We start from the raw sequence: 13,717 nt of genomic DNA on the forward strand, positions 1-13,717 counted from the left end.
CTGGGTCTCTGCCTTTGGACCACAGTGGGAAGTGGGAATCTCCTATTTCCCATCTCTTCAGCCATGGATGTGTGTATCTAATGCTAATTCCCTAGTGTGTTTGGGACCATACTGTTTCCTCTTACTTAGAGGAAGATTTTACTGGTTGACAGCATTATCATCACCATTATTAAATAACTGTTAGTTTTTCAAAACACTAGCCCATATACTGTGCTTCATTTTGGGGGGAGGGAGTGGTAGTGAGAGGAGGAGGGGGGAAATGCCAATCATTTCACCCAGCTTTTGTGTTGCCTCACTTTCCAAGAATGCTGGAAGCAGATGTAATTTGCTTCAAGGAAGCCTCAGGAGTTGATGTGCTTTGATTATCTGTGCTAAGCCTGGCTTTCGCTGCTCTAGGAATAGTAGATGGCTGAAGACAGAGTGTAAGAATTTGGCTGACTTGGTATATAGTACGTATGGCAAGTGCTCAGGAGACATCCCTGGTAAGTGGTATAGATTTGGAACCCAAAGACTCCTTAATGTCTAAGTGAAATTGGGCACGTCAGTTTACTTCTCTGTGCCTTAGTATCCTCCTCTGCAAAATCAGGTAATAGTAGTAGTTACTCCCAAGGCTGTAGCATAATATTCGCTGCTTTGCCTGAATAAGGAGACAATTCGTGGGAAGCACTCAGCACAATAACTATCTACTGTTATTCCCTCCATTTTGCAGATGGTAAAGTCAAGGCCCAGAGAGGTTACTGACTTGCTGAAAGTCACACAGCTAGCAAGCTTCAAGGCCAGTCTCTGAACTTAGCAAGTCTGATCCCAGATCCGGCTCTTGGCATTGCATCACCCAGCTCACAACTGATTTAGGACTGAAGTGGTGAAAAGATATGAGAAACAGTTCTATTATTGGGATGATTCGCTGTGCTTGGTGGGGAGAAGAGCTAGACTGGGGCAGTGCCTGGCAGGGCCAGGCCAGCCCAACTTTGAATCCTGTGATTCAGGCAGGTCCTTTCCCTTCTCTTGGGCCTCAGTTCCCTCAGTGATGGTCTGATACCCAGCCCCTCCCTGAGCCTTCGGTGGTCAGAAGCCATGATGGATGTGAATGGGCTTGGTCAAGGTTAATACAGGACTGTCTTTGGTAGGGGTCCCTGGCCCAAAGAGGGAGACAAAGCAAAGTGCCGGGAACTGGTTTGAGTCAGCAGAGAGGGCGGACTGAGGAGCTTGCTCCCCATCACCCACCCAGTCGGCTCCACCCGCAGCGCAGGCGGGGAGGGTGGCACGCGTATGGGGGCCTTCCATCGTGGTTGCCGGGAGACAGCGCATGGTGGCTGGGACTGGCCGAGCAGCTGGTGCTCTCCAGCATGGCGCGGCGCAGAGCCCAGGTGCCCTTGGCGGGGGGTGAGTTGGGGGGCTCGGGGCACCTACGACAAGCCGCCTCTTCACAAATGGGAGGCTGGGAGAAGGGTGGGGGTGCGGAGCCCGCACCGGGCCAACGGAGCCTTTTTGTGCAGGGCCCAGGCTTTTGGAGAGGACAGAAGGTGGAGGGAACCCAGCGCTGAGTGGCCCCAGGGATGTTGCCCAGATGGGAAGACAGCTCAGAGAAAATGGCTTGCTTGCCCAAGACCTCCCTCTGCCACACCACCTCCCTCCCCTACAGCCTTCTTGGCGGAGTTGTGTTTGGAAGGTGTGAGATGGGCTGGGGGAGAACCTAGCCTAGTGCCCAGTGTGCCCTGTGCTCCGTCTACGCAGCTGCAGCAGCAGTGATGGCGCATTCTTGCCACTTATGGCTTATCTGCTGTGCACCAGGCATCACGCCAGATACTTTATATGCACACCATCTCTCTTTTGACAAACCCGAGAGGAAGGTAGTAGTATTCCCCGTTTTATAGATGAGAAAACAGACTCAGGGAGCTGAAGTGGTGTCTGCAAAGTGGAGGAAACCAGGTTTGTGCCCAGGCTGGCTGTCCCCAAAGCCTGTGAGCCTGTGTCGCCCCTCTGTGGAGGCTGTTGGCCCAGGGTCTCCTAGGTGCCTGGCACATCGCACACATTTCTAGTCTGATCCTTGCAGTACCCCTGCAGGGTGAGCATAGTTACCTGCCTTTCGCAGATGGGAAGACAGCTCAGAGAAAATGGCTTGCTTGCCCAAGACCTCCCAGTGCGTGTCTGGCAGAGACAATTTTCCAACTTGTGACAGCGGCTGGAGTCCAGGCTCTGTGGGTCTCTCCGCTCCCTCTGCCACACCACCTCCCTCCCCTAAGGCTGGAGTTGGATGGCAGTGGACTCTTTCGGGATGCTGGCTGTTGGGCTGGCCACAGAAAGCAATAATAATAAATGATGGTCATAGCTAATGAGAGTTTTTATTAAACCTCTCATCCAGTGCTACCCACTAGAACTTGCAGCAGTGCTGGAAAATATTTTAATATTTTGCTCTGTCCTGTACAGTAGCTACTAGCCACATGTGCTTTTGAAATGTGGCAAGTGCAACTGAGAAGTGAATTTTTTATTTCAATCAAATTTAAATAGCCACATATTGCTAGTGGCCACTGTGTTAGACAGGGCAGTGCTAAAATAGAGCAGTGAACTAAGAGCTTTCTCGAATGATCACTTCTTTTTTTTTTTTTTTTTAAAGATTTTATTTATTTATTTGACAGAGAGGCAGCGAGAGAGGGCACACAAGCAAGGGGAGTGTGAGAGGGAGAAGCAGGCTTCCTGCGGAGCAGGGAGCCCGATACGGGGCTCGATCCCAGGACTCTGGGATCATGACCTGAGCCGAAGGCAGACGCTTAACGACTGAGCCACCCAGGCGCCCCAGATGATCACTTATTCTTACAGCAACAATACGAGATAGATTTTTACCATCACCATTTTACAGAGGAAACTGAGTTGCAGGGAAATGAAACAGACGTGCCCATGTTTACTCAGCTTATTGTGTGGCAGGGCCAGGATTTGAATCCCCTGGGCAGGTAAACCCAGAGCCTTTTACATTGTGCTACCAAGTCAGTGTTTCAGTCCTTGAGGTCAAGGTCAGGATGCACTGGGATGGATACAGTGACAGCCAGGACCAGTGAGAATGGCACCAGGATGACAGATGGGGTGTGGGACGGAGACAGGAGGTGGAGCGGGACATGATCCTGAAAGCGGAGGCATTGGATCCCCCAGCGAGGGTGCCTTGACCTGGAGACCGGGTCTTGATCTTGGTTCCCGTCTGCCCCTTACTCTGGATTTGAGCCCTGACTCTGCCAATTTCTGGGTGAGCCTGGGGCAGATCCCCCCCACTCCTTGAGTCTCAATTGCTTCATCTCTGAGACAGGAATAATAGTAGCAGCAGCCTCATTGGACGCGGTGATAATGGGCGGGACTGCGTGTGCACAGATGTGAGGAGAAGGCACTGTCAGCAGCAACATGCCATACAGTCCGTCCTCCTCGTTAGCTCCAGAAACTACCAGCGAGGGTATACCAGCCTTCTCTGTGGAGCGGGGGACATGGGCCCGCTCGATCTTGATTTTCAGGATGAATGTGCTGCAAAAGTGGGGCCTCACCACCCAGGAGGTGTCAGAACAGTTGCCATGTTCTCAGGACAGGGCCCACGGATTAGAATTGGGTGGGGCCTGGCAAGCTGCATTTAAAGTTGCTCTTAAGGTCGCACTCTGACCCCTCTTTCTAACCCATCTGCAGGCCGGGGGCAGAGGCCTCTGAGGACAAGCTGTGGGCATTCCTAACTGGTCAGACTTGCTAACCAGTGCTGCAGCCTTTGTATCAAGTTTCTGGCTTTGTCTGTCTTTCTTTTCTCTCTCCCTCTCTTTTATTATGGAAGTTCCAAACATTACCAAAGTAGAGAGAGTAGTAGAACAAGCCTCTTCCTCATATCCATCACCACAACTAAACTTCAACAATCAACTCAAGGCCAATCTTGTGTTACCTATAAGCCTGCCACTCCCCAGCCCCGCCCCCAAGGTTATTTTGAAGCAAATCCCAACATGCCTGTTTTTTAAATAGTCCCTGTGACCCCCTCGTAGACTTCTGGGAGGTACCAGTTGGTACGGTTTCAGAGGGGGGCAGTTTAGCAGTCTCAAAACAGTCATGCAAACGCCTTTTGCTCCTGCACTTCTGCGTGAAGAATCCGTCACACAAATGATATACCTGCACAAGTGCAAAATGAAGCCTGCGTATGGTTATTCATTCCAGTATCGTTGGTGATAGTGAAGGATTACAAACAACCTAAGGGTCCAGAAAAGGGAACTGGCTAAAATTTTTTAAATTTTACAGTGGAATTCTGTAGTACTGTGAAAAGGAACGAGGAAGTTCTTTATAAAGTGATATGGACTGATCTTTCCAATGTATTCTTATTTTCTTTTTAAGTTTTTTTTATTCATTTATTTGAGAGAGAAAGAGAGAGCATGAGCAGGGGGAGGGGCAGAGGGAGAGGGAGAAGCAGACTCTGTGGCCGGGGCGGGGGGGGGGGGGGGAGGCGAGGATCCCATGACCCCAGGATCGTGACCTGAGCTGAAGGCAGACACTTAAGTGACTGAACCACCCAGGCGTCCCTTCCCAATGTATTCTTAAAAGACAAAAGTAAGGTACCGAACACTGTGAGTGATATGCTGTCATGTGTGTAAAAATGGGGGAAATAATGTATTTGAAATACACCATTATTTCTAGAAGGATACACATGAACCTGGTAAGTTGGTTACCTTATTCGAGGCGGACTAGGTGGCTGGTGGACAGGGGTGGGAGAGAGATTTTTCTCTTTATATCCTGTCTACCTTTTGAATTTTGTACTAAGTCTTTAAATTCCTATATTTCTTATCTAAAAGTAGAACTTCTTTTTTTTTTTTTTTTCAGTAAACCTAAAACTGCTCTTAAATATAGTCTATTAGTTAACAAAAAAGTATGTCTCCAAATGAGTTGAAAACTTATTTGGCTTGCACAAAATATTTATAATTCCCCCAAATTGGAAACTATCAAGATGTTTTTCAGGAGATGAATGGATAAATAAACTGTGAATATTATTCCATACAATGGAGTATTATCCAGTGATAAAAAGAAATGAGCTATGAAGCCATAAAAAGACATGGAGGAACTTTAAATGCTTATTGCTAAGTAAAAGAAGCCAGCTTAAAAAACATACATAATGTATGATTCCAACTATATGACTTTCTGGAAAAGGCAAAATTAGAGAGATAGTAAAAAGCTGAGTAGTTTTCAGGGGGTGTAGAGAGGAGGGAGGAAGGGATGAATAGGTGGAACATGGGGGATTTTTAGGGCAGTGAAGATACTCTGTATGATACCATAATGATAGCCACATGACATTATGCATTTGTCCAAACACGCCAAGAGTGAGTCCTAACCTAAACTCTGGACTTAAGTAAATAGTAGCATATTAGCTTTGTCCATCAGTTGTAATAGATGTAATACACCAATCAATGCAAGAGGTTGATAATAGGAGAAACTGTGCCTGGGAGTGAGAGAGAGTATGTGGGAACTCTTTGTACTTTCTGGTTAATTTTTCCATAAACCTAAAGCTTCTCTAAAAAACAATCTATTAATTTTTTAAAAATGGAATTTCTAATTACCTTGAACCTGAAGAGGACCTGCTGCCTCTGCTTGTGGGGTTGTAGTTGTGAATGGGGTGGGGAGCGTGGGGAAACTTGTTCACCCTAAGGCTGGTGGCCCTGAGTGTTGCCATGGGCGGTGGCTTTGGCACAGCCACAGTGGTTTTCCGTGAGACTATTGCAGGCGAAGCAGCAAGAGCTTTATGGGGCATGGATAGGCAGGCTGTAGATTCTTGGGCTTCGAATGTCAGAGGAGTTTGGCTTTGATCCTATAAGCAATAGGGAGCTATGGAGAATTTTATCAGGAGAGTGCCATGGAGAGCTGTGCTTCAGGAGTCCAGGTGTCAGAATTAGTTTTGCCCCTTCTTTGGGCCTCATGCCTCTAACTGTAAAACCAGGAGGCTGCACTAGGTAATTGGAGAGGTCATCTTCAGTTCCAGGGTTCTGACAGCAAAGAGTTTTTCCTGACTCTCCAAACCCCTTTTCCTCCCTGCCCCACCGGCTTTTAATTTTTCTGCTGCTCCGTGCTGTACTGTGGCTCGAACCGCCCCCTGGGGGAAATGTCTGCTGAATGGAGTCTGAGCCTTGGGAGCAATTCTGTTTTATTTTATTTTTGTCGCTCCTTTGAAATCTTCAAGGAGAAAACCCAAATCTGTGCCAGCTCCAAGGAGGAGCAACTTGGAAGGGAGTTAGAAATGACGAGATGGGTAATCAAATCCTTTCAGGGTTCCAGAGCACGGGCAAGCTGCAGTCGGAGATCCGGCCAGGACCGTTTCCTGCTAGAAGGATTTGTTTGACTCTGAGCTGGCCAAGTTGCAGGAAGGTTCTATGCACGACCCAGCCTGGAGGCTCCAGCTGGTGGTATGAATTGGGGGAGATTCTCTGCTCCTTCCAAATCTTCTCCTGTCATCATAGTGTGATTTATGAGCTTTTCCTCTAAAATATGAGAACACTGGCTCTTGATTATGCCCTGTAAAGCAGGAAAGCAGTGGCTGCAGCATTTCTGATTAATAATTCTCTTTAGACCACCATCTTGTCACAAAAAGGATACAAGAGGTTGAATACAGATGGATTAAAGTCTTTTAAAAAAAATAATATGTTCTCAGTCTAGTTAGGTATCTGGAGGGTGGTTGCTGCCATCTGAGGGATCTGGGCTTGATTCCTAGATTAATTGCAACACACCAGCTGTTATGAACAGAGGCTGCTTACCTTTGAGCCTCTACCTCTTCATCTCTGGGGGGAGAGTGGGGAACGCTAGTAGCACCTGCCTTATGGGGGACAGATGACGTGAGATAAATATGCAAAGAAGTCAGCACTGGGCCTGCAACAAATGATGGACTCCATAAATGCTAGTGATTACTATTAAGATTATTTTGAGTCCCAAATAGTAGATGGTCTGAAAGTAATTTGAAAAATATTTGGAAAGCATTTTTATAACTATGTATTGATATGGTAGGGCTTGCCCTTTGGGGAATGATGGCATCTCGATCCAATTCAACACGTAGGCCATGTCATAGGCATACCTGTGTAGCTTGTTACAGTTCAGGGAACAAAATGTGACCTTGGACAAGTTCCTGATTGTAGTTTACACAGAGCTGTGCTTTCTTCCTCTGTAAAAATGGATAATAATGTCATGTTGTAAATGTGTGTGTGTGTGTGTGTGTACGGTGTGGTGTGTGGTGTGTGGTGTATGGTATGTGTGTGGTGTGCTGTGTGTGGGGTGTGGTGTATGGTGTGTGTGTGTGTGTGTTGTGTGGGGTGTGTATGTTTGTGTCGAGCGAGACTCCCATAGTCACAAAACTTAATATCCTTGGGTAAAAGCACTTGGTAAAAATAAATAGTAATTTGCTGTACAGATATTGATTTCCTGATGATCTATTATGTGCAGGGAAAATCCACTTTCAGAGCTTAAATTTCATTTGAGGAGCTAAGGTGGATATGACACACGTTCATGAAAGAATTGAAACAATGGCAGGAGGCAGTCAGAGACAAACTGAAGTACCATGGGAGTTCACAGTAGGGCTGGGAGGGTCAAGCAGTCCAGGACTCCCTGGGAGGAACAGTACTTGACGTGGGCTCTAAAGCAGTTTTTAAACTTTTTTGCTTGCCTACCCTCTAAGTGAACTAAGGGGGAAAAAAAACTCTCTTGCCTCATACATTTTAACTTGACATCTGAAATGTTTCATTATAAGTAGTTACAGAGGATATCATTTCTACCATATTGTAAATATTGATCTTGTAGAATAAAATTACACTACTCTCTTAAATGTATCAAATTGAAATGAAATAATAGAGCAATTTTTTATTTTGCCTTTTTATTGCATTCTACTCTTATCTAGAGTAGAATGCACAGATCTCCAGTATGCAACTCAATTTTTTTTCAAAGATCCTATTTATTTATTTGTCAGAGAGAGAGAGAGAGAGAGAGAGAGCGGGCACAAGCAGGGGGAGCGGCAGGCAGAGGGAGAAGCGGGCTCCCTGCTGAGCAAGGAGCCCAATGTGGGACTCGATCCCAGGACCCTGGGATCATGACCTGAGCTGAAGGAAGCCGCTTAACCGACTGAGCCACGCAGGCACCCCTCTCTATCATACTTCTTTTGATCTAAAACATGTATGTAAACTGAAATAGACATTGAAAACTTTTCCTTTGCCCATAGAACTCTAAGTATCTTTCTTTTGGATTGATTTATCATTACAGTGATCACATACACAGTTCATCAAAATAATATGGGTATTTTATACATCTGATAAATAATTACTAAACATAAAAGTAAGATAGTGTGGGAAATGCTTCTCATAATGAGATGGATGGGGATAGTTGATGGCAGTGCTTCTCATACTTTAAGGTACATAGGACCATCTGGGGATCTTGCTAAAATGCAGATTCTGAATCAGAAATTCTGGGTTGGGGTCTGAGATTCTGCTTTTCTAATCAGCCCACTGGTGATGCTGATGCTGCTGGTCCACAGACCACACTTTGAGTAGCAAGGGTTCAGGATCCCAAAGGAAGATTTGCTAACACCAACATTCTAAATTGTCCATTTTTTTTGGCACCCAGATATTTTGACATTTAAGGGCACTAGGCCATAGTCAGATTCTGGATGAAGAAGTTGGTCTTTCTTCTGCAAAGCAGGAGAAGGACCAATGTGAAGAGGGAAGTGGGGAAGGAGAGCAGTCATGCCATCTAGACTGAGACACATTCTCAGGCAGAGCAGGGAAGAGTGGAAATGGAAACAGGATCGTCAGCTGAATCCCTTGTACTTTTCCTGCCTGTGTACCCCTGGGGAAGGCTTTATGTACCCCAGGGTAGGGCTGTCCCCTGTGAAGTCCACTTCTCTGAAGGATGCTAAGATGGTGTTGGCCATCATTTCCGACAGGGTGCCTATTTATGCAGGTGGGATTGGACATGTCAAGGACTGGTTTGAACAGTTTCGAGAGTCTACTGGGGGTAAATCCCGACAAGTAAAGTTTGTGGCTGGGTGGCGGATGGCCTTGGATTCCATGCTAAGGAGTTGGGCTTAATACTCAGGCAGAAGGGGGCTGTGGGGTGTTTTGAGCAGCGAGCTGGTGTGAGCAGAGTGCTTTGGGGAGACCCATGTGTTGAGCAGCTTGTGGGATGGTGGGGAAGGAGTTAAAGCAGAGGGCCCGCAGTACACTATGGGCTTGAAGATGAGGCTGGCTGTCATTATTGGGATTTGCCTGTGATTTTTATCTCCACCTCCCCAGTTTTTGAACTTTCGCCCTGGTTGCACAGACCTGGTTTGCTGTCCGTATTTCCTGAAGTGTGGGTGACAGTCCTCTAGGGGTACTTGAGATGTTTATGCCTGGAACTCAAGGTGATTTAACGCGGAACACAGACGTGGCCTTAAGTAACACTGAAACCCATGAGCCCCTGGCATCCCCTTCTCAGCCGCTCTCAGCCCGGAGTGCATCTGGAGAGTCTTTAGCGCCCCGCCCCCTCCCATTTTCCTTTTGTTGACAGAGAGCTCAGGGCCTCTGGTAAGCAGTAGTCTCTAGATAGACTTTTACAAACTTTTTGTTTTTATTGAATTCATTTTCTGTGTCGCAGGATGGCACGTGGTCCTGGTTTTCCCCTCCCTGCAGTGACACAAAGCTGTTCGTTTCAAATACGTTCATTTCAGTAGGAAAAGCGAGCCAATTGACTAGATCATATGGAAGAAATAATAATGCTGGCGGCATGTGGATATGACAAAAGCCATGGTGGTGACACGCCATGACTCAAGTTGGGGAAACATTGGGTGAGATCATGTGACAGAAGCCAGCCCGTGCTAGATCTCTGTGCCAATGCTGGAGAGGCTCTGGGGGACCAGGGTGGCGGTGGGGAGGAGGGCTGCAGGAATCGCAGTGCCTGTGCCCAGGGGCCCTGGGTCAGCCGGGTGGGTCCCACCGCGGTGCCCACCACAGCCTAACGCCCACTGCCCCTTGCCTCTGCCCGCAGAGATCCGCACGCAGCTGGTGGAGCAGTTCAAATGCCTGGAGCAGCAGTCCGAGTCCCGCCTGCAGCTGCTCCAGGACCTCCAGGAGTTCTTCCGCCGGAAAGCTGAGATTGAGCTCGAGTACTCCCGCAGCCTGGAGAAGCTGGCTGAGCGGTTCTCCTCCAAGATCCGCAGTTCCCGCGAGCACCAGTTCAAGTGAGGAGGGGACCGGGGCCGGGCCGAGGGGAGGCAGCAAAGCAGAAAGGAGGCGAAGACTCACTGGAGGCCGACCGGTGTGCTTTTAAGGCCCTGGGAGTGCAGGTTATGGACCCCTGTGCCCGGCTTCTTCCTCCTCCGAAAGTGAGGATAGAGATAGTTCTCACGCATAAGGATGCTGCAGAGAATGAATGAGAAAAGTACTTGTGGCAGACAGGAAATGCTCAGTAAATTGTCCTTGCTGTTGCTATTATCCTACCAAGACCCAGGCATTGCGTTAGTCTTCATTTGGGCTAAGGTGACCTCCCCCCTCCTTTCAGGACATCTGGACCCTTTTATGGGCGGGGCAGCCAGTCCACTTCCCAATTCCCTCAGCACAGGGATCTCAGAATCTCTTCTCCATGGAACTGATGCTCAATGCACCTTCCTTACACCCCTGGAGGATCGGTGCTGGGGGCTCTTTCTCTGCCTTGTTTATTTATAACACAAACTCCCTGGGTCCTGATTTCTCACACTCCATACTCTGGGTTTGTGGGCTCGGATCCCCTCAGGCATTGACGTGGGCTGCCTCTGAGTCTTCCAGCAACAAAACCTCTTTGCCCTGAACCCACTGGGGCCAGCCTCCTAAGTGCAGGTAGGAGGTAGCAACCTCACCAGGACAGCGCTCACCGGGCAGGGTGCCACTCTGCGGCTGTCCCTCCCTCTGCCATGCTCCCAGGACCTTCTCCTCCACCTGTCGTCTCTCCAGCCAGTAGCCCTCAACCACAGGGAATCAGCAACTTGCTCCAACCCTCTGACCCACTCCTCCTTCCTCTGGGTGTGATCCTGTTTTTCTCTCTACATTTAAAAAAATTGTGGTAAAACACACCTAATATAAAATCTACCGTCTTAACCATTTTTAAGTGTATAGTTATGTAGCGTGAAGGATACTCACACTGTTGTGCAACCATCACTATAATACACCCCCACAGTGCTTTTCATCTGGCGAATAGGCAACTCCATTCGCGTGAAACACTAACTCCCCATTCCCTCCCCCTCGAATCCCTGGCAACCACCATTTGACTTGCTGTATCTATGAATCTCACTACTGTAGGGACCTCAGAGAAGTGAAATCATACAGTAGTTGCCCTTTTGTGTCTGGCTTATTTCACTTAGTATAATGTCCTCTAGCTTTCTCCAAATGGTAGCCTGTGCCCTTTTTAAGGCTGAGTAATATTCCATTGGGTGTATGCAGCACATCGTGTTTATCTGTTCACCTGTCAGTGGACCCTAGCTTGCTTCCACCTTCCTCCCTATATTTTTTTGCCTTCTGCTCTGGCCGGGGAACGCTCTTCCTTTAAACTCTTGTAAACAACTCCCCTCGTCTGAGCCACAGCATTTGAATACTCACTTTTGTGGAAATCGCTTTATCAAAGAGCAAAAGTTCATTACCTCTTCGTAAATACCACACTTGGTTTTCTACCCAATCTCATTTATTCAAACTTAGCCTGCAGGAGGAAGCTTCTATTGATAACGTCCTCCCAGGCACTGTCTAGGCCCTTCCACACATATAATCTCATTTTTCTGATAGATTTTTTTTTTTTTTTAAGATTTTATTCATTTATTTGAGACAGGGAGAATGAGAGACAGAGAGCATGAGAGGGAGGAGGGTCAGAGGGAGAAGCGGGCTCCCTGCCGAGCAGGGAGCCCGATGCGGGACCCGATCCGGGGACTCCAGGATCATGACCTGAGCCGAAGGCAGTCGCTTAACCAACTGAGCCACCCAGGCGCCCAGATTTTTTTTTTTTTGAGAAAAGTTTCTTTTTTTTCTTTCCAAATGATGAAAGTAAAATGCTCATTGTATATAATTTAGAAAATACAGAAAAATGGGAGGGAAAAAGTCACTCACGCAGTCCTGCCCCTCAGAAGCAAGCGCTGCTCACATTTTGGTGCCTTCTCCGGCCTATCTTTTTGTCATAACAGCAGCAATGACAGTTTACTGAGGGCAGTAGCTGAGCACTTGGGGCCGGGTGGGGGTTACTGCCCTACCTTAAAGCTGAGGACAGTGAAGCTCTGAGAAAGCAGCTTGTCCAGACATGTCTATGGACCAGTCATTGCAAGGAGACAGATTTGAACTGTCATTCTCATTCTGCCTCGTTGGCCTGAGAGAAGAAAGGGCCGGGTGTAGCCTGAGAACGCTCCCCGAAAACCAGAGATACAGACACACGCACGGAAACCCTTGTCTCTGGCTGAGCCGTCACTGGAGCCGTCCAGGGCTGTGTGGTCAGGTTGTGGCCTCAGCTCCTGCCCGTCTCCTCCCTTCGTATTTTCAGTGTGAACATGAAATGGGGGAGCATGGGCGGGGGGGTCCCCTGTTCCCTCGCATTGCCTGTAATGAGCTCAGCCAGCCCCTCACGGGTTCATTAACCAGAGGCCACCAGACGGAACAGGAGCTCCAGCTGGTAGTTGGGCCAAGCAGGCTGCGGGAGACGCTATGAAAATCTAATTGGGGCGTGGGCCCAGGCCAGTGCAGCTGGTATAGGCCCTCTGCACCATGCTAATGTGGCTTTTGGAAGCAGGAGTCTCTAAGGGATGCCTGGACTTGCCCTTTGACTCCAGGGCCAAGCAGTGCTGACCCCTGGCTGCCTCTTTGGAGCTCAGTGAACAGGATCTGTGCTGGGCTCTGGGTCCTTCGTCCTGCTGTCCAGAGAAGGCTTGTCTTGCTGTCTTACAGTTACTTCATTCATTCTCTCTGGCAGGTAGCCTCTCAGGGCCTCGAGGGCAGGGCCCAGATCTGGTTATTTTATTCCCACTGCAGTGGGCCCAGTGCCAGACAGAGATGGGGTATTTGTGGATGAGCAGGAGCAAGGAAGGGAGGAAACGTACTTGGTCTGTAAAACCTACTCTGGCTGAGAGATTTTGTTTAGAGAGGGAATTGAGTTGCCCAACATAGCCCAGCAAGTGAGTGGCCGAGCTGGGATGGCAACTGTCTTAGTTCACTCGGCTGCTGTAACCAAGTACCATAGACCAGGTGGCTTGTCAACCGATTTCTCACTGTGCTAGAAGCTGGAAGTCCACCAGAGCAATCATTTGATAGTTTCTTTCTTTTCTTTTTTTCATGTTTGGTTGTTCCTCTATCTCTCCCGCTAGATGGGAGATCCCACCATGGCAGGAACCACCTGTCTTGTTTCCTACGATAAATCAGGGCCTGGCACTTCGTAGGTACTCAGTAAATACTGGCTAAATAAGCAAATCAACAAATACAGAATATTATGGGCACACAGAGGAAGCACTGGGTCAGACTCAGGCCTTAAACATTGAGGCCTGAAGAGCAAGCAGGTGGCAGAGTTCAAAGGACATGGCCAGAGGGACTGGGTGCCTGCCCCGACTGTACCAACTGTGGGCATGCCCCCTCTCAAGAGAAGGGACAGTATCTGAGAGCAGGGACTGTGTCCTGTTAATCTAGGTGTTTCAGCACACAGCACAGCCCAGGAAAATAAGAGGTCCTCAGTGTGTGTAATATGTGATGGTAGAAAAGAAATAGATGGT

General features: G+C 48.2%; 1 protein-coding gene across 2 annotated transcripts in view; it reads left to right on the forward strand.

Moving 5' to 3' along the window:
- The window catches only part of SRGAP3 (SLIT-ROBO Rho GTPase activating protein 3), a 241,093-nt gene that overhangs the window by 109,536 nt on the left and 117,840 nt on the right, over positions 1-13,717 (forward strand). For both annotated transcript variants that reach the window (XM_021695153.1, XM_021695154.1), the window contains exon 2: positions 9,997-10,189. In XM_021695153.1, coding sequence (XP_021550828.1) covers positions 9,997-10,189 — 193 coding nt within the window. The remainder of the gene's footprint in view (positions 1-9,996; positions 10,190-13,717) is intronic.

This window comes from Neomonachus schauinslandi, chromosome 1, assembly GCF_002201575.2.
Source record: "Neomonachus schauinslandi chromosome 1, ASM220157v2, whole genome shotgun sequence".
Lineage (NCBI taxonomy): Eukaryota > Metazoa > Chordata > Mammalia > Carnivora > Phocidae > Neomonachus > Neomonachus schauinslandi.